This window comes from Ictidomys tridecemlineatus, chromosome 5, assembly GCF_052094955.1.
Source record: "Ictidomys tridecemlineatus isolate mIctTri1 chromosome 5, mIctTri1.hap1, whole genome shotgun sequence".
Taxonomy (NCBI): Eukaryota; Metazoa; Chordata; class Mammalia; order Rodentia; family Sciuridae; genus Ictidomys; species Ictidomys tridecemlineatus.
This window is the reverse complement of record NC_135481.1, coordinates 99,816,345-99,841,000: the sequence shown is the minus strand read 5'-3', so window position 1 is coordinate 99,841,000 and position 24,656 is coordinate 99,816,345. Positions and strand designations below refer to the sequence as shown.

At 40.4% G+C, this 24,656-nt stretch overlaps 1 protein-coding gene and 1 non-coding gene across 4 annotated transcripts in view; both read left to right on the top strand.

The window, feature by feature from the left end:
* The first annotated feature begins 685 nt into the window (after positions 1-685).
* Sptlc2 (serine palmitoyltransferase long chain base subunit 2) overlaps positions 686-24,656 on the top strand; it is a 110,006-nt gene continuing 86,035 nt past the window's right edge. Inside the window, exon 1 of one of the 3 annotated variants that reach the window (XM_078050588.1) lies at positions 686-1,032. In XM_078050588.1, coding sequence (XP_077906714.1) covers positions 889-1,032 — 144 coding nt within the window. In that variant the 5' untranslated portion in view covers positions 686-888. Of the gene's footprint in view, positions 1,033-4,536; positions 16,555-24,656 lie in introns of those variants that run through there. The other 2 variants (XM_078050589.1, XM_078050590.1) reach the window with 2 other exon arrangements.
* On the top strand, positions 15,803-15,910 carry LOC120886934 (U6 spliceosomal RNA). Its single transcript, XR_005730118.1, has one exon. It is a non-coding gene; the product is annotated as a U6 spliceosomal RNA (small nuclear RNA).

The following is a 24,656-nucleotide window of genomic DNA, read 5'->3' as shown; positions in this document are numbered from 1 at the left end:
TGACAGAGTTGAAAGGTTTCCTGATTTTCTTTCTTTCTTTTTTGAATCCCCACGGCCTCATGCAAGCCAGGCAGACATTACCACTGAGCCATATCCACAGCACAGGTTTCCTGATTTTCAAGAAAAGTCTTTAAAAGGAAGTGGGGAAAACCCTGACAGGGACAAACGTGAAGGGCACAAGAAGAGGCATCTGAATTATTACTTAAGAATTGTGTTAACGTGTGTTGCATATTGAAGAATGGTGAGAGACTGTCAAAAAGGCTATTCTATTAATACCCACAGGGGCATTTACTAATGAAATAATGAGCTGCCTGTCTTGGGCTGGGATTCTGCTTCCCAGGAGGCAATGGCAGAGAGGGCACCACCTGTCTGGGAGAACCAGGGAACCCGCTCTAGAGACAGGTTCAGCCCCTCTTTCTTCCCTCACACTCTCATTGGTTACTTTTTCCTGGACTCCGCCTCCTCCTTAGTCTGGACCATTAGGCTGCCAAGCCCTACACGACCTGGCTTGGGTCTCCAATCAGGTGCCAGGTCCACGAGTCCCTTCTAGAGAAGCCCCCTCGTTGCGGGAGAGCCGCGCTGCTCTTACCCGTGATTGGCTGGGAAGCAGCACAGGTCGGCCTCCTCCTCCTCCGGATTGGCCAGCCTCCGTCAAGCCCTCGCCCCTGCGCGGCTTGGCCCCGCCCCGGGTCCCCCTTCATCACCGGGCCTTGGGCGAGTCGCGTCCTCCCGAGAGCGGGCCCCACCTCCGTGTGACGGCCGCACCGGGAATTGGCGGCGGCGCTGCAGCCATTTCCGGTTTCGGGGAGGTGGGTGCGGTGCGGAGCGGGAGTCGGAGCTGCAGCCGCTGCTTACAGAGCCTTCCCTGCGCCTGGTGCTGCCGGGACGATGCGGCCGGAACCCGGAGGCTGCTGCTGCCGCCGCCCAGCGCGCGCGAACGGCTGCGTGGCGAACGGGGAAGTGCGGAACGGGTACGTGAGGAGCAGCGCCGCCGCCGCCGCCGCCGCCGCTGCCGCAGCCGCTGCCGGTCAGGTACGATGGGACCGGGCGACCGGGTTGGGTCGGGGGCGGTGGGCCGGGACCCCGCGAGCTGACGTCGGGGCTCGGCCGGGGCGGCCGTCGGGCGGGCCCAGGGGGCGGCCGGGCAGGGCGAGGTCGCGGTGACCGACTGCCGGGCTCGGCGTGGTTCAGGTGTGCTGGCGGCCGTGTCCGCGCGCTGACCCGGCCTCCCCAAGCCCCGAGGCTCAAGGGCGGCGCGGGGCTCCCCATCCCTGCGCGCCTGAAGGTCTTCCCCTCCCCCCGAGGCTTGAGCTCCGCCGGAGCCCGCGGTTCCTCCCTCTGCCTGATCCCGCCAGAAGTGCGGGCGGCTCCCCAGGGGAGGCTGTCAGTGACCCTTCGGACCCAAGCAGGATCGGCGCAAGGGCTCCTGGTTTTTTCACCCGAGGTTTCCTCCTCAAACCCACGAGGTAGTTGCGTCCTTTTAATAAGAATCCTGCAACCGCCCAAGGAAAACCACCCTTGGGGTCCTCAGGAGGCAAAGAAAGTTAGGAGATGGTGCCAGGTGGAAACACACCCAGTGTCTGCCTACCATATTCTAGACTTCTTCCACTAGCAGGACAGTGGACCATGGACCTGGCAGTGAACCTGCTCTGATGCCTAGAAAGCATTATCTTTTTACGCTGCCTGTGGAGGTGAGACCCCCTTCCCACTCTCCAGGTTGAATTAGGTGATCCTTTTGACCTAGCAGAAATGCTATCACACGGGATTGTTGGCTAACTTGTGATAAGTCTCTATACTAATTAATCAAGGTTGAATCATCAACCAGGTTCAGGCAGTTCTAAAATATTTTGAAAAGTTCTGAATTCACATTACTTATTATCAACCTTCCAATTCTCAGGGCTGCCTCTTCTGCTGAAAAGTGTTCTTAAAAATGAACTGGTTGAAAAGATGCAAGATTAATGTGACTGGAAGAGAGTGTTGTGATAATTTAATTGATTTTAGTATTTATAAGTCTTGTTCAGATGTTAAAGAAAACTTTTTTTTTTTTTTTTAAGTACCCTGTTTTCCTTAGCAGTAGTGTGACTGTTGGAGTTTTTGATGGGATATCTTAATTTGGCCTTAACATAAATATTTGGTAATCCCCACCCCCCAACAGTAGTAGCTGTGATGGATAGGCCTGTTACTGTTTGGTATGAAACAAAAAAGCATTTCTCCAGGTCATTTGAGATACTGAGACTGTGTGGGAGAGGGTGGAAAATAGGTGAAAAAGACTTGATTCCCATGAATTTGTAAGACGTCAAGATAGAGAGGTACATGGATTCAAAAGGTGAGTTTTCACTTTTTAAGAAATAATTTTGTGAAAGAGGGTGTGATAAAAAACAAGTGGTGGAAGAATTTGTTGTTTTCCTAGCAATATAAGTGACTAATAAGACAAAATTGGTGTGGTATAGAATGTAATAGGGAAATTAACAGTTGGAGTTAGAAAACATTTCACAGTTGAATGAGTGAGGAGGGGAAAAGAAGTCAAGAGAAAACTGTTCACATGTTAGAGGTGCTGTATATTTGAGTGTTCTTTTCAGTCATCAGGAGTTTTATTCTGATTAAATAGTCAATGCAATTTCTCCCTTTCCATAATATCTTAATTTAGCATTTGTAGGCATGATATTTCTTCAGAGGTTCCCAACTAATAAGGTGAGGGAGTGTCAAGTTACTAATGAAAAATCTGTGACTGTAACATCTGGTGGAATTTTGGGAACATACTTTAGTGAACAATTTCCCTCAAGGCACATGGATGGTATTTGGAAGAAGGGTCTAATGGAATGCTCTAAGAGCTGCAATGTCCACTCTAGAAAATTGTTTTCCAGAGTCTTAAAAACAGACTTCAGACCTGTAGATCTGTACATTCATATAGAGGCATATTGTTTGTGTTTTTCTTCATTCTTTTTCTTATGCAGAAGACAGATCAACTTAATGAGAGCAAGAGTATATTAAAAATATTTTAAAGTTGCTTTTGTTCAATTACAGAGACTGAAACCACTACCTATATTTCCTTATGTTCTGGGGGAAATCTTGCCAACTGTGTCTCACAATACATAAAGATGTTTGGCATAGCCGAGTGCCTGTTAATCTCAGCGGTTTGGGAAGCTGAGGTAGGAGGATTGCAAATTCAAAGCCAGCCTCAGCAAAAGTGAGGAGCTAAGCAACTCAGTGAGACCTTGTCTCTAAATAAAATACAAAATAGGGCTGGAGATGTGGTTCAGTGGTGGAGTGCCCCTGAGTTCAATCCTTAAACTAAAAAAAAAAAAAAAACTGTTAGGCATATAGGTGTGTGTCAATCTTTTATTAAATATGTAGTGTAATGTGGTAGAGATAAATACATTTCCTCACATAACCTAATATTTGCCTTTTAATAAGCAGGAGAGAGGTAACAAACTTAAGATTTCCATATACCCTAGAGTATGCTTCTGAGATGCATGCATATGCTAAAATGTCAACTCTTAGATTCAGGTTGAGTTTACTTAAATAGATGGTGTTAAAGGAAGGAGTTTGAAAACAATCAGACATTACTGTTTAGAGATGTCAGTAGTTTTCAGAAGAGCTAAACAGTAAAGCAGTGATTTTTCCATTCAGATGATTGGGAGGAGGATCAGATTTTGAGGTAAAGGGTGACAATTAGCCTTTGGAAAACTTTGACAGAATTCGAATTAGAAAGAACCTTTGGGGGCTGGGGATGTGGCTCAAGCGGTATCAGTATCGCACTCACCTGGCATGTGTGCGGCCCGGGTTCGATCCTCAGCACCACATACAAACAAAAATGTTGTGTCCGCCGAAAACTAAAATAAATAAGTAAATAAATATTTAAAAAAAAAGTGATACCTTGAGGGGTTGGGGTTGTGGCTCAGCAGCAGAACACTCGCCTACGCGTGTGAGGCCCTGGGTTCGATCCTTAGCACCACATAAAAGTATTTAAAATAAAGGTATTGTGTCCAACTTCAACTAAAAAATTAAAAAAAAAAAATAAAAGAACCTTTGGGTAGGGCACAGTGCCACTCAAGAAGTGGAGCCGGGAGGATCCGGGAGGATTGAAAGTTCAAAGCCAGCCTTAGCAGTTTAGTGAGGCACTAAGCAACTCAGTGAGACCCTGTCTCTAAATAAAATACAAAAAAAGAAAGGATTGGGAATGTGGCTCAGTGGTTAAGTGCTCCTGAGTTCAAACCCAGTACCAAAAAAGAAAAAAAAAAGGAAAGAAAGAAACTTGGGATTTTATGTAATTCAATCCTTTTATCTTTTTGTAGGACTTTACTAAAATGAATCTTGATAAAGAATTCTGTCTTTTTTAAAAAACATTTATTTTTTAGTTTTAGATAGACACAGTATCTTCATTTTATTTTTATGTGGTGCTAAGGATGGAACCCAGGTCCTCACGAATGCCAGGCGAGTACGCTAGTACTTGAGCCACATCCCAAGCCGAGAATTCTGTCTTATTTTTATCCCCCTCCCCACCCCCCCCCTTTTTTTTTTTTGGATACCAGGGACTGAACTCAGGGGCACTCAACCACTGAGCCACATCCCCAGCCCAATTTTGTATTTTATCAGAGACAGAGTCTCACTGAGTTGTGTAGTGCCTTGCTTTGAACTCACCATCCTCCTGCCTCAGCCTCCAGAGCTTCGGGCTCGGATTACAGGCCACTGTGCTTGGCTCTGTCTTATTTTTAAAGACTTCAGAGGATTTGAGGAAATTTTCTCAACAGTGAGTTACATTTTTCCAGTGATCTTAATTACCAAGAGTTTCTGTAAATTTAACATTTCATTAAATAAATGACATGGTTTGGTTGTACCTGAAGTAAAAAATTTTCCTGATTGTTTGTTTTTAAAACTCCATGTTAGCAGCACTCCCAATGCTGGGAGTGGTGGTGCATGTCTGTAATTCCAGTGACTCCGGAAGCTGAAGCAGGATTGCAAGTTTATGGCCACCTTGAGCAATTTAGCAAGACTTGGACTCAAAAAAATAAAATAAAATGAACTAATGATATCTGTCAGTGGTAGAACATCCCAGAGTTCAATCCTAGCACTGCAAAAAAAGAAAAAAAAGAAAAGAAAAAAAAAAGAAAAAGAAAAAAGAAAAATTTTATTAGAAGAAAAAAAATAACGACTTTTCAAGTTGTGTACTATGGAGCATACCTGTAAGTCCAGCTACTTGGGAAACTGAGGCTGGAGCTTCAGCCCAGCCCAGGCTGGGCACCACAGCTAGAAAGACCCCATCTCAAACAAACAAAAAGGACTTTTCATTTTACCTTTCTTAATCAGTTAACTAGTATGAAAGGAAAAGATATTATCTGCCTTTGAGACAGTTTTGAACTTTCTTCTTTTGGGAATTATTTTAATGATATCTTAGAAGTATAAGAGTCGCTAGAATAAGTAGGATTCTATCTCCAGGAGGCACTGGAGCACAAGTTTTCTTTTCTTTTTTTAGTACTTGGGGGTTGAACCCAGGGGCACTTAACCACTGAGCTATATCCCCAGCCCCAGGGTCTCACTGAGTTGTTTAGGGCCTCAATAAGTTGCCTAGGCTGGCTTTAAACTTGTAATCCTTCTGCCTCAGCCTCCAGAGCCACTGGGATTAGGGGGGTATGCCACTGCACCCCACACATTATTTTAAATAGCAAGACGGGCAAAGTAGAAAGAACAAAGTGTTGGTCTTGCTTCTTAGAGGAAGTCAAATAAATAACTAATGAAGGGTGGTTTACTAAATAGCTACTAGCTTTTGTTTCCATTGAAGGGAAATTGTAACTGGGGAATTAATGTGATAGTAGTTGAGGAAAGAAGTTGAGTCTGAGGCAGAAACAGGAGGAATAGCTGGAATGGCCATTCTACCTGCTCAGGTTTGGCAGGGCCTGATAAGAAGCCCTGAAGGCCTCCAGATTTTTCAGAAACAATGTAACTACTTAGACCTAGGAATAAGAATTTTTGTTTTAAATACTTTTTTTGTATCAAGTGAAAGAATATTTGATTTTCACTAGTTAGTTCTGAAAGATTCTAGTAATTTGTGGTATTCAAAATTCTCTCTAAAAGAATTCTTGGGGGAAAATAGGTAACTGTTTTTAAGGTAGCATTTTAAAACTTGGATGTTCAGCAAGGGCAGACTTGCCCACTTTGAGGGAGGGCCCAGGTACCCTATAAGCACATAGTGCACTCATCGAGAGGGCTAATTGGTTGGTTCAGTTAGGTTCAGTTTTTCAAAGAAAGCAGCAGTGTTTATTGGTCGAATAGGCAATTGAGAGGGATGGGTAGAGGCAGTGTCTGCATGCTGAGTGGGTGTGTCTCACTTGATTAAATGGTTTGTGACCTCAAAAGTCATTGGCCTTCTGAATAGTTTCTAAGAAACCTTCTATAATATAATTTGAAGTTTGTGATGATTAGAAAACTCCTTTTCTCTTGAAAAGAAAATTTATATTTGCTATCTTTAAGACTACTTTGATGACCCATTATGAAGTTTGAGTCAGCTGTTTTTCCTTTTGTTTTAAAATTATTTTTATTTCTGATTATAGACATGATAAGTATTCCCCTGGACCTTAACAGGGGAAGGGATAATCCTTGTTTTGGGGATTCATTATTTTAGGATTTATTTACTTATTTTGGGGGGATTACTGGAGATTGACCTCAGGGGCACTGAACCACTGAGCCACACCCCCAGCCCTAATTTGTATTTTATTTAAAGACAGGGTCTCACTGAGTTGCTTAGGGCCCTGCTTTTGCTGAGGCTGGTTTTGAACTTGGGATTACAGACGTGTGCTACTGTGCCCAGCTTAAAATTTACTTTTTAACTGATACATAAAAACATAAAAATTCTGTACTTAATGGGGTACCATATAATGTTTAAATCAGGTTAAGTATATCCATCTCCTCAAACATCATTTCTTTTCTTTTTTGGTGCTTAACCACTGAGCCACATCCTCATCCCTTTTTCATATTTTATTTGTACACAGAGTCTTGCTTAGGGCCTTGCTAAATTGCTGAGGCGGCTTTGAGCTCACAATCGTCCTACCTCAGCTTCCCTAGCTACTGGGATTATAGGCATGCATCACTGCACCTAGCCATCATTCCTTTATGGTAAAAACTCAAAATCATTTCTTTTAACTTTTTGAAACACACAGTGCATTGTTTTCTTTAGGTACCCTATAGCACACCAGAACCTCTCTGCCTAACTTAGAACCCGTTTATCAACCTCTGCTCCTTCTCTTTCCCACTTTTCCCTGGGCCTCTTGTAATCTCCATTCTATTTTCCATTTCTTTGAGGTTAGAGTTTTTAGATTTTACTCAAGGGCACTTGACCCCTGAGTTGCTTGGGGCCTGGCCATTGCTGAGGCTGACTGTGAACTCGTGATATTCCTGCCTCAGCCTCCTGAGCCACTGGTATTACAGTCATTGCCACCATGCCCAGTTTATTCAGCTATTTTTTTATTTTTTTTTTTTTTTTAGTTTTTGGCGAACACAACATCTTTGTTTGTATGTGGTGCTGAGGATCGAACCCGGGCCGTATGCATGCCAGGCGAGCGCGCTACTGCTTGAGCCACATCCCCAGCCTCTTATTCAGCTATTAACAGTGGAAAATGTTTGCAACCTGGTTAAGGAAACATATATGTTATAGGCCATTCCTAGAATATGACAATATCTATTACATAAAATACTACTTACAGTTATAATGGGAGGAATATGCATTTTACTTATATGAAGAAAAAAAACTTAGACCTTTTGCTGGTCCCTTTTTCCCTATAACAGGGTGGGAAAATCTTGGACTTGCTTCTTCCCTCCTGCAGCAGTTCCCCTATCACCCTTCAGGGCTTGTCAGGAAATACACAGAACTTCAAAGATACTAGAATCACATTCAAACTTTCTTTGAAAGTAGCCATAATAATGGTACATATATACAATGGAATATTACTCAGCCATAAAGAAGAATGAAATTTTGGCATTTGTGAGTAAGTAGGTGACCTTTAAGCCAATCCCCCCAAAAAACAAAGGCCGAATGTTCTCTCTGATATGTGGATGCTGACTCACAGTGGGCAGCAAGGGGAGGTTCACAGGATTAGACAGGGCAGAGTTGGGGGAAGGGAGCGGGGATGGGAATGGGAAAGACAGTAGAACAAATCCGACATAACTTTCCTGTGTTCATATATGATACATGACCAGTGTGACCACATCCTATACAATCACAAGAATGGGAAGTTACACTCCATGTATGTGTGATATGTCAAAATCCATTTTACTGTTCTATATAACTAAACAAGTAAAAAATTTTAAAAAGAAAATAGCCATAATAAACACTCAATCCTTTTTTAAAAAAATTCCAAATTAGGTTTAATTCTTGAGGTGTATTATTCAACAATAGCCAATGAACCCGAGTCCAATTTCAGACTATTTTTCTCTTTTCTCAAAAATCTGCATATACATATTCACTCAAATTTAGAATGATTCTTACTTCCACCTATGGTGTTGCAAAAAAAAATATTTAATTTTAAAGAGGATTTAGTTATAGGGTTTAGTTAAATGGTAAAAAAAATCCTTAGTCTTAATTGTTCTGTGCTTTTTGCCGTACTTTTAATATACCAACTGAATTTTAAAGTGTTCGGTTTTTGTTTTGTTTTTTTTTTTTTAAAAGAGAGAGTGAGAGAGGGAAGAGAGAGAGAGAGAGAATTTTTAATATTTATTTTTTAGTTCTCGGCGGACACAACATCTTTGTTGGTATGTGGTGCTGAGGATCGAACCCGGGCCGCACGCATGCCAGGCGAGCGCGCTACCGCTTGAGCCAGATCCCCAGCCCTATTTTTTAAATTTTATTTAGAGGCAGGGTCTCATTGAGTTGTTTAGTGCCTTGCTTTTGCTGAGGCTGGCTTTGAAATCATGATCCTCTTGCCTCAGCTTCCTGAGCCACTGGGATTATAGGCATGTGCCTCTGCGCCTGGCCCAAGGTGTTCATTTTTTAATGTGTTCTGTTGTAAATCAATCCTCTGCTTTCTGTTAATTTCTAAGTATAGTAAGACATGGAGTGGTACTGAGACTATGGGTGTGATCTAGCCTTCCTCCAAACAACACATATTGAGGTTAGGGAAATATTCAACAATTTTGTGATCTGAAAAGATTAGGAACTGTTGGACAACGTAGTGACTTTTTACATGTGATGATTTTGAATTAGTCTAAATAAGCCTCTTTCTACCTAATTGGTAAGCCCCTAAGGCCAACATTTGAGATTTTTACTATTTATTTTGTACCTGGTATGTAATGGATCTCAGGAGATTGAAGGAATAGGTGGTAGTTGAAGCCATTGGTAAAGAAGATAGCGGAGGGCATTAAGCCAGAAGAGGAGGTAGCAGAGAGGAAGATTAGAGAATCTCTGTTCCTGGGAGAAGACACACAGATGCAGCACACAAGCTGCTAGGGAAGGTGGATTGTGAAAACCTGGTTAGGAGGAAGTGGTGTGAGAGGAGCTCAGGGAGACAGGCTGTTTCCTTAAGGAGGGTAGGCAGTGCCTTTGGGTGACAAGAAACCAAAGATAGATAGTAGTAATAGGTATCATTTGCTGCAAACCTGCTGTGTGCCAGGCCCTCTCCTGGTTTCTTCATAGAATATTTTTTTTAATATGTATTTTTTAGTTGTTGATGGACCTTTATTTTATTCATTTGTTTATATGTGGTGCTGAGAATTGAACCCAGTGCCTCACACATGTCAGGCAAGGGCTCTACCACTGAGTCACAACCCCATCCCTCTTCATCGACTCTTGACAAGAGCCTTGGTAGGTAAATAGTACCCCCATTTTACAGATAAGAAGATTGAAGTCAGACTACTGGCCCAGGGTCAGTAGTTAATCACTTGGAAGAGCTTGGGTTGTATTTAGGTTTGTCTGACTTAACTATGTCATTACAAGTGGCAATATAGAATTTACTGGTAATTTTTGAGAATTTAAATTAGACATTTGGGATGATAATAGTTTTTATCTCTTGAGAGTTGGTTGCATAGGCTGGTCTTCTCTTGGAATTTTACTGATATGTCGTGGCCTCTCCCTACTGCATACCACACATACTAGAGAGAATATTTTGGAGCTTTGTGCAGATCACACAAGCTATTCCATGCTCTGAACTCATGAAGTGTCTCCTCCCTCTTCAGCAGGCAAATTTTGAAAATCAGGGAGCTCACATATGTAGCTCATGTAGACTAGACTAGAAAGTGCTTTCAAACCTAGCTGTAGAACTCACATATAGTTTGGTATGACCATTTTCCTGCTGACAGCCTCAAAACAGAATTGAGGAACATGTCAGTTAAGGGGTATCCTGTGCACATTGGAAACTGATGTCCACAGGGCAGTTATTGCCCTCACTTGCCGCCTAAGCCTTCTCTGTAGCATTTTCCCATAACAGACAGATCTGTGACAGATGCAGAGTCAGGAGGCTTGAGAGCAGTTCTGCCACAGAAAGGGACTGGGCTGGGGCTCTCACAGTTCTGAGCTCTTCTTGCACCTCTAACATGCCCTGAGCCTGTAATGCCGCCTCCTCCAGTCTGTGCCCTCCATGAGTCTGCATTTGCAGAGGCAGCCCAGCGTGCACCCAATTCCCTTTTCTGGGAAAACTCCTTGCTGTGCAGGGTGGGACCCCTGGTAGTCACATCTGTGCTTTGTGACTATAGATTCTTACTGATTGGCACTGGTTAACACCTTTGTCAAAGGGGACCCAACAACCCTCTGTCCTGGGGATTTAATTTTGATGTGGAAAGTCTAGAGGTTAGTGGACCATTAACGCCTGAAGAAACGTTCATAACTCCTACTGTTGAGGCCTGAGAGCTTGCTAGTTTCTACCTTTCTGAAACACTTTTTTTTTTTCCAATGGACGTTTATTTTATTTATTTGTATGTGGTGCTTAGAATTGAACCCAGTGCCTCACACATGCTAGGCACATGCTCTACACAGAGCCCCAGCCCAGTCCCTGAGACACTTTTGTTCGTTGATTCTTCCCAACCTTCTTCTTTTGTGTACGAGTCATCCTTTCAGTAAATCAACTTTTGCTTAGGTTTGCTAGAGTTTGTTTCAATTACTCTCAACTGAATATGTTAACAGATACAGGTGCTATTCTTAGAAATTCTTAGAATTTCTGTTTTACAAATGGCTTTTGGTGTTATATCTAAAAAAAAAAACCTTGCCTAACTCAAGACCACAAAAATTATCTCCATGTTTCTTCTAAAAGTTTTATATTTTACATATAGACCTAGAATTTATTTGAGTTAATTTTTTTAATCAGGTATGAAGTGTGTTGAGGTTAATTTTTCCCCCATATAAATGTTTAAGTTCTGGTTTTTTTTTGAAGAGAGAGAGAGAGAGAGAGAGAGAGAGAGAGAGAGAGAGAGAGAATTTTTTAATATTTATTTTTTAGTTCTTGGCAGACACAACATCTTTGTTGGTATGTGGTGCTGAGGATCGAACCCAGGCCGCACGCATGCCAGGGGAGCGGGCTACCGCTTGAGCCACATCCCCAGCCCCTAGTTCTGTTTGTTAAAAAGACCATTTTTGCTCCATTAAATGTCCATAGTATATTTAGAAAAAATTTTTTTTAGTTGCTGATAGACCTTTATTTATTTATATGTGGTGCCAAGAACTGAACTCAGTGCCTCACACATGCCAGGCAAGTGTGCTACCGCTGAGCCACTGCTTCAGCCTGCTTCATTGTATCTTTGTAAAAAACTTTGTATATTATTTTTGGATTTTTATCAGGTTAGCATAACCTCTAAATTATGCTTCAAGATATTTTTTAAAGATGTTTTCCAACTTTGTCAATTTTATTCATTTGGAATAGTGTTTATTGTCTATGATGAGGATGACCTGGTTCAAAATTATAAATAAGTATTTTTCTATATTGAGGGACATCAGACTCTGTGAGTGTGTGTGTGTGTGTGTGTGTATGTGTGTGTGTGTATGTGCGTGTGTATACACACACATGTGTATGTGGGGTAGGCATGCTAGGCAAGCACTTGACCATGAGTTACACCTGTAAAAAATAAAATAAAATAAAAAATACAAATTAAATATTTGTATGCTAACTTTGGAGGCTCTTTTATGATAAAGAAAATCACAAAGTAAACAGAACAATAGATTCTTTTTTAATATTTATTTTTTTTAGTTTTTGGTGGACACAACATCTTTATTTGTATGTGGTGCTGAGGATCGAACCCAGCGCAGCTCGAATGCCAGGCGAGCCACACCCCCAGCCTCAACAAAAGATTCGTTAATACAAGGTTTCAGGAAAACTTGACAATTTAAGGGAAAAATCTAGTTAGAGTTATTCTTCGTAACATATATGGCAGAGACTGCTAACTGGCCCCCAGTATACAGTCTGCCTCTCTTTAGTAGTTGAGTCTCCGAGTTTTAGGTAGTGCATGGACACTGAGCGGCAGTCTATATTTCCCAGTCTGTTTTACAGGCAGGAATAGCCATGTTATGAAATTCTGGTCAGTAGGAAGTGAACAGAGAGATTGTGGACCACTGCTACATTATAGCCTTTAAAACAGAAGAGGTTTTCCCTTTATTTCTCTTTCTTTCTTCTTGGGGAATAGAATGTAGATGTGGTTGCTGATGCAGATGCTAATGAAGACACCTTAAAAGAGGATAGAACAACAAAGAGAACTCCGAAGTCCCTGATAACCCATCCACTCAGAATTGTTCATCTACCTTCATTCTTACATCAAAAAGAGATAGTTTCTGTCAGGTGTAGTGATTTGTACCTGTGATCCTAGGGACTTGGGAGGCTGGACAGAAGGATTGAAAGTTCAAGGCCAGCCTCAGCAACTAGCAAGGCCCTAACAACTTAGCCAGACCCTGTCTCAAAAAGGGGGTGGGGTTGTGGCTTAATGGTTAAGCACACTGGTACCAAAAAAAAAAAAAAAAAAAGAGAGAAAGAAAGAAAAGAAAAAGAATTAATTTCTATTTTATCTTAACAACTAATATTTTTTATATCACATTTGTAGCAATGAAAAGAAAACAAAAAAATGATCCTGAGTTTTCTGCTTCCATGTCATTTAATAGGGAGAGGCAAGCTATCACTCTCACAGTAATAATTAGATAAAATTATAACAGTTTTTCAAAATAAGTTTTGGGAAGACATTAAAAAGCTGTCTTCGGTGCAAAGCAGTGAGCAGTAATGAACTAAAATTTCAGAGAGGAAGGAGCCTTTTATAGGGGAGCTGACATTGCCAGCCACTGTCTCTCACTGTGGTACTTGCAGAGTTTGAGCATGGGCTGATGAGCGTGAGGCTTGTTCTAGGCAGGACTCTACCAAGAGAGAAAACCCAGCAGAGCTTATGATAACTGTATGGGCTGGCACAACACAATGAATTCTTGAAGAAACCCAAATATGTGGCCAGTTTTCTGCATAGGACATTCATTAAGTGCTGGACAGCCTAGGGGTCTTGACCTGAAAGGGCACTTGAAGTCAACACAATCTTATAGTGTTCAGCAGGTAACACCTGTAAGAAATCACAATAGATCCTACCCTTGACTTTCAGACCAACCAGACCCAGCTGTTCAGATAGAGGTGCTCAGCCCCATGCCATATCTGCCTCCGCTAAAGGTGAAAGTAACCTTGACTTTAGCCTCTGAAGGTCTTTTACAGACATTATCTAGCAATTAGTCAAAAACTTTGGCTTTCCCAAGAAGGAGGAACTAGAATGGAAGGATAGAAGACAGAGGCACCGGGCATAGTATTCCGTAGGTTCACCTTGTGACTTTAGCACTCCTAGACTTGGGAACTCTCTCACAACTTGATCTTCTCTTCCTTTAATTTAGATTCCCAGGCATGAAGATTCCTCATATATACATATATATATTTTTTTTTAACATTTTCAAAACTGCAAAAATAATTTTCTGATGTCAAAGCTTCTAGGAACTCGGCCCTATTCCACCAAGAAACTCAAAATTGTCATAGTTACTTCATTTAATTTTTACTTGTCCTACAAATATTTAATTTCTATCTATATTTCAAGAACTGTACTCAGTATTTGATGATACAAATAAGAGATTATCCTTAAATATTAATGTGATTTTGAGATAAAAGAATAAGTTGTTGGGTACAGTAGTGCACACCTTAATCCTAGCTACCTGGGAGGCTGAAGCAGAGGGACTACAAGTTCGAAGCTTGCCTGGGCAATTTAGCAAGACACTGTCTCAGAATAAAAAGGCCTGCGGATGGAGTTCAATAGTACAGCGTGCATGGGCTCAATCCCCAGTACCATTGGAAAAAAGAGAGATTTAAATATCAAAGTTAGGACTAGAATGTGGTTCTTTCCATTTTTTTTAAAATTTATTGATATTTTTTAGGCATATTCCTGAAATCTCCTGTGGATCAGATTTTCCTCTAATTATTTTAAAGGTACTTTAGCTTAACCCATTTTGCCTAGTATATGTGAGGCACTGGGTTCAATCCTTAGCACCACATAAAAATAAACAAATAAAATAAGATCATTCTGAAAATCTACAACTACAAAAAAAAAAAGAAAAATTAAATAGAGTAACAAATGTGCTACTTCAAGTAATTTTAAAATAATGTTTGAATATTTATCATGTTTATAGAATTGAAATCTTGGGACTTAGTGGGTTAATCTGGTTGTTTTAGATCATGAGTAGCTTCCTATTGGAATTGTACTTTCCACTCATCTCTCAGCTCATTTTACTAGTCAAAATGAGGTGTTTTTGCTATTCATATTATTAGCTACACTTGTATTGAGATAAATGATTGTATAAGTTTTCTCTGCTTGAGAAATTGTTTTCTGCTAAGAAAATGTCTGTTTTTAGGAAAGGAGGTTTAACACCAACTAATTTAGCTGTGCTGGAAATAACCTGCTTCTTTGCTTATATAAAAGCCAAACTTACAAGGGAAGCAATCAGAATATTACCCTGCATGCAACCTGCAGATCTCCAGCAGGTGGATTATTAGTCTAACCAGTCATCACAGCCTGGTTTCTCAGCCTTGCTTCTTGGCTTTTTAAATTAATGTGAGAAAAGAGAGGTGGCTACAAGTCCATGCCAGTAGGTGTCCTTTCCTTTGCCACACTTGCCTGGGTTTCACAGATTAAACCCTTGGTAAGACAGTGGGGAGTGAGGCTGCAGAAGTCATTCCTGGCCTTGCTACTCATTAAAAAGAGCTACTGTGGAGGTGACGGGGTGTACCGGGGTGCATTTGTACCATTTCCAGACTGTCAAAACCTTCAGTGGCCTCTTTGAACTCTTTCACAAGCTATCACTAATAAGGAAATTTAGACATCCCCTATTATTGTTTAACCACCTGAAAACCTGAAACAATAAACAATAAACACGAAGCACTAAACAGTTTCTTTAATGGCATATATACCACCACTGTCCATTTCCTGTACATTTCTATAATATTTTAAGGAACTAGTTTTTGCCAGTCAGCAAGTTCATATGAAATATCATGCTATAATTAATTTAAAAGTTAAATATGAACATATATATATATATATATATATATGCACATATACCCACACTGAACACTTAGCTTCATCAAAACTCAACAGTTAGCTGGACGTGGTGGTACATACATATAATCCCAGTGGCTTGAGAGGCTGCAGCAGGATTGCAAGTTTCAAGGCCAGCTTCAGCAAAGTCCCTAAACAACTTAGTGAGACCTTGTCTCAAAAAACAAAACAAAACAAACAAACAAATGGGGGTGGGGGCTGGGGATTTGGATCAGTGTTAAGTACCCCTAAGTTCAATCCCCAGTACCAAAACAAAAAACAAACAAAAAGAACTCTGATCACTTTGGCAGCACATATACTAAAATTGGAACAATACAGAGAAGATTGGCATGGCCCCTGCCCCAAGGATGACACGCAAATTTGTGAAGTGTTCCATATTTTGTGCAAACCTTAAGAAAGTTATTTCACAATTGTATATTCTAAGAAAATAGACTCAAGATACAATAGGTAACACCCAATATTGAAATGTGACTTTCATACCAAAAAAGTCAACAATTAGCTTATTCCTTTAGAGGTTGTTATGGTTTGGATGTGAGGTGTCTCCCCAAAAGTTCATATGTGCTGGACACAGTGGCACATGCATGTAATCCCAATGGCTGGGGAGACTGAGGCAGGAGGATCACAAGTTCAAAGCCAGAATCAGACAAAAGCAAGGCGCTAAGCAATTCAGTAAGACCCTGTTTCTAAATAAAGTACAGTACGGGGCTCAAGATGTGGCTCAGTCATTGAGTGCTTCTGAGTTCAATCCCTAGTACCCCCCCTGCCCCCTGCCAAAAAAAATTTCATGTGTTAGGCCATGCAGGGATGTTCAGAGATGAAATGATTGGATTATGAGAGCTGTAACCTCATCAGATTAATTCATTTGAATGGACTACTGGATGGTAACTGTAGGCAGGTGGGGGCATGGCTAGAGGAAGTAAGTCACTGGGGGTGTGATCTTGACTATCTTGTAACTGGTTTCTCTCTTGCTCTCTGCTTCCTGGCTGCTATGAGCTGACGGCTTTCGAGCAATGAAGTTGGCCAACAGTAAGTAGACTGAACCTCTGAAGCCGTGAGCCCAAAATAAACTTTTCCTCCGTTAAATTCTTGTAAGGGCGCTGGGGATGTGGCTCAAGCGGTAGCGCGCTTGCCTGGCATGCGTGCGACCCGGGTTCCATCCTCAGCACCACATACCAACAAAGATGTTGTGTCCGCCGAAAACTAAAAAATAAATATTAAAATTCTCTCTCTCTCTCTCTCTCTCTCCTCTCTCACTCTCTCTTTAAAAAAAAATAAAAAAAATAAATTCTTGTGAGGTATTTTGGTCACAGTGATGAAAAGCTGACTAACTCAGATTTTTTTTCTCTCATTTAAAAAAACACTCAAATTATCATAGATGTATCGTTTCCTCTAGTAGTACTTATTGAAACCTTAGTACGAGCTAGGCATGATCTGAGCACTAGAGGATACAGCATCCATGCTCCAGTGAGAGAGGCAGACAGTAAAAAGCAAATAGATATACTATATCATACCAGGCAGTTTTTTATTTTTATTTATTTATTTATTTTTCTTAAAAGGTGAACATTTCTTTTTTCTTTTTTTTTTTTTAAAGAGAGAGTGATACAGGGAGAGAGAGAATTTTTTTTTTTAATATTTATTTTTTAGTTCTTGGCGGACACAACATCTTTGTTGGTATGTGGTGCTGAGGATCGAACCCGGGTCGCACGCATGCCAGGCGAGCGCGCTACCGCTTGAGCCACATCCCCAGCCCAGCAGGCAGTTTTTTAAAAAAATATTTATTTAGTTGTAGATGAACATACAGTATCTTTAGGAGGTGCTGAGGATCGAACCCAGTGCTTCATACATGCGAGGCAAGTGCTTGACCACTAAGCTACAGCTCTAGCCCCAACACCAGGCAGTTTTAAGTGCTACAAAAAGGGGGGGAAAAGAATTGGGGAAAGAGAGCATTTTAGACAGGGTGGTTTGGGACTACTTCTTATAAAGAGTACTTTATATATTGTATATAAAGTATAAAGGGCGGGGTATATAGCTCAGTGGTTGAGTGCCCTAGGTTCAATCCACAGTACCAAAAACCAACCAACCAACCAAAAAAATTATTTCAAAAAGAAAAACTCAGAAGGCTAGGTGTTGCAGGGTCAGTCTCTGCAAGCACCCCCAACTTTATAAAGAAAGAGTACTTTATATGTTGTAGATATTAAGTCTTATCTGCTAGATGATTTGCAAAACTTGTCTACTATTCCATAGGCTATTTTTTGTCTTTTCTTTTTTTGTACTGGGGATTTAATTCAGGGGCACTTGACCACTAAGCCACATCCCCAGCCCTATTTTGAATTTTATTTAGAGACAGAGTCTCACTGAGTTGCTTAGTGCCTTGCTTTTGCTAAGGCTGGCTTTGAACTCGAAATCCTCCTGCCTCAGCCTTCACAGGTGCTGGGATTATAGGCGTGAGACACCATACCCTGCTTTTTTTACTTTCTTGATGTTGTTTTTTGAAGGACAGAAGTTTAAATTGTTGTTGTTGTTGTTATTTTGTGTGTGTATGTTATTTGGGATTGAGCCCAGGGCCTCATACATGCTAAGCAAGCATTCAGTCACTGAACTGCACCCTTTGAACAGTTTTTTTGAGGTAGTAGGTCCAATTTAGTTCTTTTGCACATGGATATCCAATTATTCCTATATCACTTTTTAAAAAGACTATTCTTTCTCCCTGAGTTATCTTGGATATCTTGTCAAAAATAATTATAAATGTAAATAAAAAATAATTATAAATTTTATTTCTAGACTCAAAATTCTATTCTGTTGCTGTATATGTCTGTCTTTCCTAGTACCACATTATTTTGATTACTGTGGTCTTATAGTAAATTTTGCAGTTGAGAAATTTGTTCTCCACTTTTTTCTTTTCAAGATTTTCTCTCTTCTGAGTCTCTCATCTTTCCATACGAATTTTAGGATTAGTTTGTCAATGTCACCAAAAAAATCAGCTTGGATTTTTGTATTGAATCTATAGGTCAGTTAGCGAGTCTTTCCATTATAATGACTTTTCAATCCATGAATATAAAAAATCTTTTCATTTTTAAATCTTCTTTAATTTCTTTCAACAGTGTTTTGTAATTTGTATTGAGAAGTCTTGCACTCTATGTGTGTGTGTGTGTGTGTGTGTGTGTCTGAGAGACAGAGAGAGACACACACACACACACACACACACACACACACACATACACACACATAGATAGGGGATTGAATCCATTAAGATATATCCCCAGCCCTTTTTCAATTTTATTTTGAAAAAGGGTCTTGCTAAGTTACCCAGGCTGGCCTTGAACTTAGTAGCCTCCTGCTGAAGCATCTGGAATAGCTGGGATTTATGGTGTATAGCACCATATCTAGCTTGTACTTATCTGATTAATTTTTTCCCCTAAGTATTATAGCATTTTTTATTCTTGGGCATTTTATATAATCAAATTTATCAACCTTCATTTGTGCTTTGACAGTTTTAGGAAAATCTTTTCTTAAGGTCATAAAGATTTCTCCTGTACACTACAGTTTTGAATTTTTTGGCTTTCACATTTGGATATTTAATAACCTAGAATTGATTTTACAGAATGGTGTCAAGTGAGGATCTATTTTTACTTTTGTTGCACTTGAAAAATCATGTGTTTTAGTACCAATAACAGGAATTCCAGGGGCTGCAGTTGTGGCTTAGTGGTAGAGCGCTTGCGTGGCAAATGTGAGACCCCGAGTTCGATCCTTAGCACCGCAAATAAATAAATAAATAAACAAACAAATAAATAAATAATCCATATACAACTAAAAAAATTGTTTTTTAAAAAAGGCATTCTATCCCCGAAAGTGGAAGTACCGCCACTATCATCTATCAGAGTCCATGGTCACAGTGTACTTTTTTCTGGGTTTTTGTTTCACTTCTCTACTGTTTGATTGAAATCATAAACCCATACTGTAGTTATGTGGTCAGTCTTACTACCAAATGAAGGTGATTTCCCTACCATTTGTCTTTAAAGTCTTAAGACTAACTTGATATATTTCTTGGATCTTTGCTTTTCTACATGAGTTTTAGAATTAATTTGTTAAGAAAGAAAGAATGAGAAAATAAGAGAGACAGACAGGGAGAGACAGAGACAGGGTAGGATTTAAGTGGAATTGCTTTGCCTTAAAGGGAACCCAAAACAATTCTATAAAACATTATGTTGTTTGAGATTATGGTTTGTTTACTTAAAGATGAGATTGGAATACTTAAACTATAGTGAGCAAATTTTAGAAATCAATTAACCTTTAAAAATATCTCTAAATTCTCCTTTAATTAATTTATTTTAAAGAGAAAAGGCTTGTTTTGGCCTATAGTTTGGGAGGTTCCAGTCCATGGTCAGTAGGCCCCATTGTCTTAGGCGCTGGCTGAGGCAGCACATTGTGATGGATCAAAACTCCTAACCCATCACTGGGAAACAAAAGAGGATAGGAGGAAGGACCCAGGGTACTGCAGTCCCCTTCAAAGGCATGCCCCCAGTGACATAAATGCCTCTCATTAACTCCCTCCTGGGGTGCTACCTCCTGGTAGCACCAAGCTGGGGACCAAGCCTTTAACATGAGCCCTTGTGGGATATTCTAGATTCAGATGGCGTTCTGGGGCCATTCTGCCTGCCTCTGTCCCCCAAAGGTCCATGTCGATCTTACAGTTCATCCTTTTCATTCCCAAAGTCTCAACTGTTCCACTACTGCTGAAAAGCCCAAGTCTAAAGTCTCTTCTAGACACAGGCGATCTCATCTTGAGGCCCTGTGAAAACCAAAGAAAGTTAGATGCTTCTAAGATACAGAGTGGCACAGGAATAGAGAATACATTCCTATTCCAAAAGGAAAAAATGGGAAAATACCAAGGATGGATGGGACCAAAGCAAGACCCAAACCCAGCAGGGCCAAACATTTAATCCCAGCTCTGTGTCCAAACCCCTGAGTATTATGTGGGCTTCCTAGGGGTTTGGAGAGCCCAGTCTCTATGGCCTTGCTGGTTATAGCCCATAAAGCCACCTCTGTCAGCTGGCTTTTCACACTGCCTGCTGTTTCCCTTGGCAGGTGCTCTACATTGTTGGCGTATCTGTCTTCTTGGGGTCTCCATTGGAGACTCAGCTTCACTTTCAGACCTCCACACATTGACTGACTTGTCAGGGGCTGCTTGCAGAGACTCTGACCCTGAACACACTACCTGGCCTTCTGAGTTTTCCTTTGAAATTTATATATATATTTTTTGTTGGTTGGTTGGTTTTTGGTACTGTGGATTAAACCCAGGACATTCAACCATTAAGCTATATCCTCAGCCCTTTTTATTTTTTATTTTGAGACAGGGTCTCACTAAGTTACTTAGGACCTCATTGATGAGGTGAGCTTTGAACTTTTGATCTTCCTGCGTCAACCTTCCAAGTCACTGAGATTATAGGCATGTGCCATCATGTCAGCTTCCTTTGAAGTCTTACTTGGAAGCCTCCAAGATCCTCTAAGTCTTGAAGTCTGTGTACCAGCAAAACAAGTATTCTGTGGTTGATGTCATGGCTACAGTGGCCTCTGAGTGCCTTTCTATTATTTTATAGAATGATATTCTGATCATAATCTAATAAATATATATTTTTAAAGTGAAGTCTCACATCTCAAACTTTTTTTGGCAGGGGGAGAGGTACTAGGGATTGAAGTCATGGGCACACAACCAATAAGCCACATCCCCAGTCCTCTTTTGAATTTTATTTAGAGACAGGGTCTCACTGGGTTGCTTAGTGCCTTGCATTTGCTGAGGCTGGCTTTGAAGTTGTGATCCTCCGGCCTCAGCCTCTTGAGCCTCTGGGATTATAGGTGTATGCCACGATACCTGGTGAAGCCTCACTTCTCAGAATTTATTCTTTGGAAAAAATAAGTATAAGGAGATACAAAGTACTTGTACATTGGTAGTATTGGGAAAAGCCTAAATATTATGAGTGGGAATTCATTAATTTGCCATATATCTCTATTGTGGAATTTAGGCATCCTTTAAAAGAATGATATTTGCCTATATTGACTAGCAATAGAATATATTAATAATATGGGGAAAAGATTGTAAAACATGTAGTGTGATTTATGTGAAATTATACATTTCCCATAAATGTAGAAAAAAATTATACATCTCTGTGTATATATATCTGTGTATATGATGTATGTATTATATATGGAAGATGTACATCAAAATGTTATAGTGGTTATTTTTGAGCTGTAGAATTTCAGGAGATATTTGTTTTCTTTATATTTTAATTTGTTGATTCAATTTTCTCCAATTATGTTATTTTTTCTAACTCCCATTTTTTAAATATAAAACAATATTAAATTATGCTTATTTTACAGGAGAAATACTACATGTGTTCATTTTAAGTTTTATAAAAATATACAAATGTTCAACAATACTTGTTTTCACAACTAAAAGAATGCGCAATTTTTTTTGGTAGGTAATATCTGATAAGTTGTATAATTCAAGTGTTAGACCATCAAAGATGAAATTCTCCCTTTTGAAATTAAGTCTCCATGAGGGAGGGTTGTTGGGTCCCTTTTGACAAAGTGTTTAACCAATCAAGACCAAGAACCTACAGTGACTACCAGGGATCCCACCCTGCACAGCAAGGAGTATTCTCAGAGAAGGGAATTGGGTGCACGCTGGGCTGCCTCTGCAAATGCAGACTCATGGAGGGCACAGACTGGAAGAGGCGGCATTACAGGCTCAGGGCATGTTAAGAGATACAAGAAGAGCTCAGATGAAGAGGCAGAATTTGTGGCAGAACTGCTCTCCAGCTTCAGGACTCTGCATCTGTCACAGATCTGTTATGGGAAAATGTTACAGAGAAGGTTCAGGTAGTAAGTGAGGGCAGTAACTGCCCTGTGGACATCAGTGCCCAATGTGCACAGGATGCCCCTCAACTGACATGTTCCTTAATTCTCTTTTGAGGCTGTCAGCAGGAAAATGGTCATGCCAAACTATACTGTGAGTTCTACAGCCAGGTTTGAAAGCACATTCCAGTCCAGTCCACATGAGCTACGTATTGACAAAAATTAGGGAATTTATCCTGATTGCAAGAAAAAACATGAGCCTCCTGATTTTCAAACTTTGCCTGCTGAAAAGAGAGGACACTCTGGAAACATGGGTTCAGAGCATGGAATAGCTTGTGTGATCTGCACAATGCTCCAAACTATTCTCTCTAGTATGTGTGGTATGCAGTAGGGAGAGGCTAGGACATTTCAGTAAAATTCCAAGAGAAGACAGTTTTCAGCAGAACTAAATTTTAAGGAACAACAGAATATAGCTCTTGGAGATGAACGGGGTTCATTTAATGCAAAAGACAGGATTATAGTTTTTTTACTAGAGAATAATGGATGGTTCATATTGGACATTGTTTTTAAAATAATGTTCCAAACCATCCAGCAGCTGGGCAGGTTCTGTTATCTTAGTCTTCACCTGGAATGTGTTCATTTTCTTAAGGAAATCATGCTTATATGATTTTGTATTTGTATCAGAAAAATATGCTTTACCATTGTTTCATCATTATGTAGTTACTCTGACCTTTCAAGGTATTCTTTTTTTAAAAAAATATTTTTAGTTGTAGATTTATTTATTTATTTATTTATTTTATTCATTTTGATGTGGTGCTGAGGATCAAACCCAGTGCCTTATACAAGCTAGGCAAGTGCTCTACCACTGAGCTACAATTCCAGCCTCCTTTCATGGTATTCTTGAAACCTTTATTCAGAATAATTCCTTCTAAGGCATTTTACAGTGTAATTAAAGCTTGTTATCCCCCCCCCATTAAAGAGACAATTATTTCCCTCCCAAATTAAAAAGCCTAAATATTATCCAGTCCAAGATTTTATTTTACTGTAAAGTTCCATAGGACAATTGGCAGACTCAATTTTAAGTTTTTGAATTTATATTAGCATGTATCAATTTCCTTATTTTGGGTAATTATGCTATAGTGAGAAAATTACCCACTCCCCATTTTTGTTTTGAACAGTATTGATGATTGAGCCTAGTGGCACTCTACCACTGAACTAAATACTCAGTCTTTAATTTGGGGGGATACCAGCGATTGAACCCAGGGACACTTAACCTCTGAGCCAAATCTCCAGTCATTTTGTTGTTGTTTAATGTTTTATTTATTTATTTGTTTGTTTATTTGGTACTGGGGATTGAACTCAGGGGCATTGGCCACTGAGCCACATCCCCAGCCCTATTTTGTATTTTATTTAGAGACAGGATCTCACTGAGTTGCTTAGTGCCTCACCTGGCTATTGCTGAGGCTGGCTTTGAATTCCTGATTCTCCTGTCTCAGCCTCCTGAGCTGCTAGGATTACAGGCGTGTGCCACCATGCCCAGCTTAATGTTTTGAGACAGGATCTCAATCCGTTACTTGTGACTCCCATGAATTTTGTGTGTATATTGTATTTTATACTTGCCTCAAGACATACATTTTCAGTCTCCTCCAAATTCCCTGGTGCCAGAGCCTGAAGTAGCGGCATACACCTGTAATCAAAGTCTCTTGGGAGGCTTAGACAGGAGAATTCCAAGTTCAAGGCCAGCCTCGGCAATTTAGCAAGACCCTTTCTCAATTTTTTAAAAAAGGACCTGGAATGGGGCTGGGGCTATGGTTCAGTGGTAGAGTGCTTGCCTAGCGCATGTGAGGCCCTGGGTTTGATCCTCAGAACCACATATAAATAAAGGTATTCTATGCAACTACAACTAAAGAAGAAGAAGAAGAAGAAGAAAAGGACCCGGGATGTAGCTCAGTGGTAAAGTGCCCCTGGGTTCAATCTTGAGCGCAAGCGCTGGGGGATGGGGGGGGGGGGTGTAAGACAATAACAAACAATTCCCTGGTGCCAAATGAAATAAGACAACAACAAACAATTCCCTGGTGCCAAACAAGATGATCTTGAACAAAGGCACAAAAGTTCATTACTAGTTCTGAGTGGAAGTAGAAAATGAAGTAGAGTTGAAGAGGATTGATTCCAAACTTGGGCTGCTGGGCAGATTGCATGGTGATGCTCTTGACCAAAACAGGTAACTCAAGGGGAGGATCAGATTTTAATTGAGGGAAGGGTTAGGATGGTGAGAT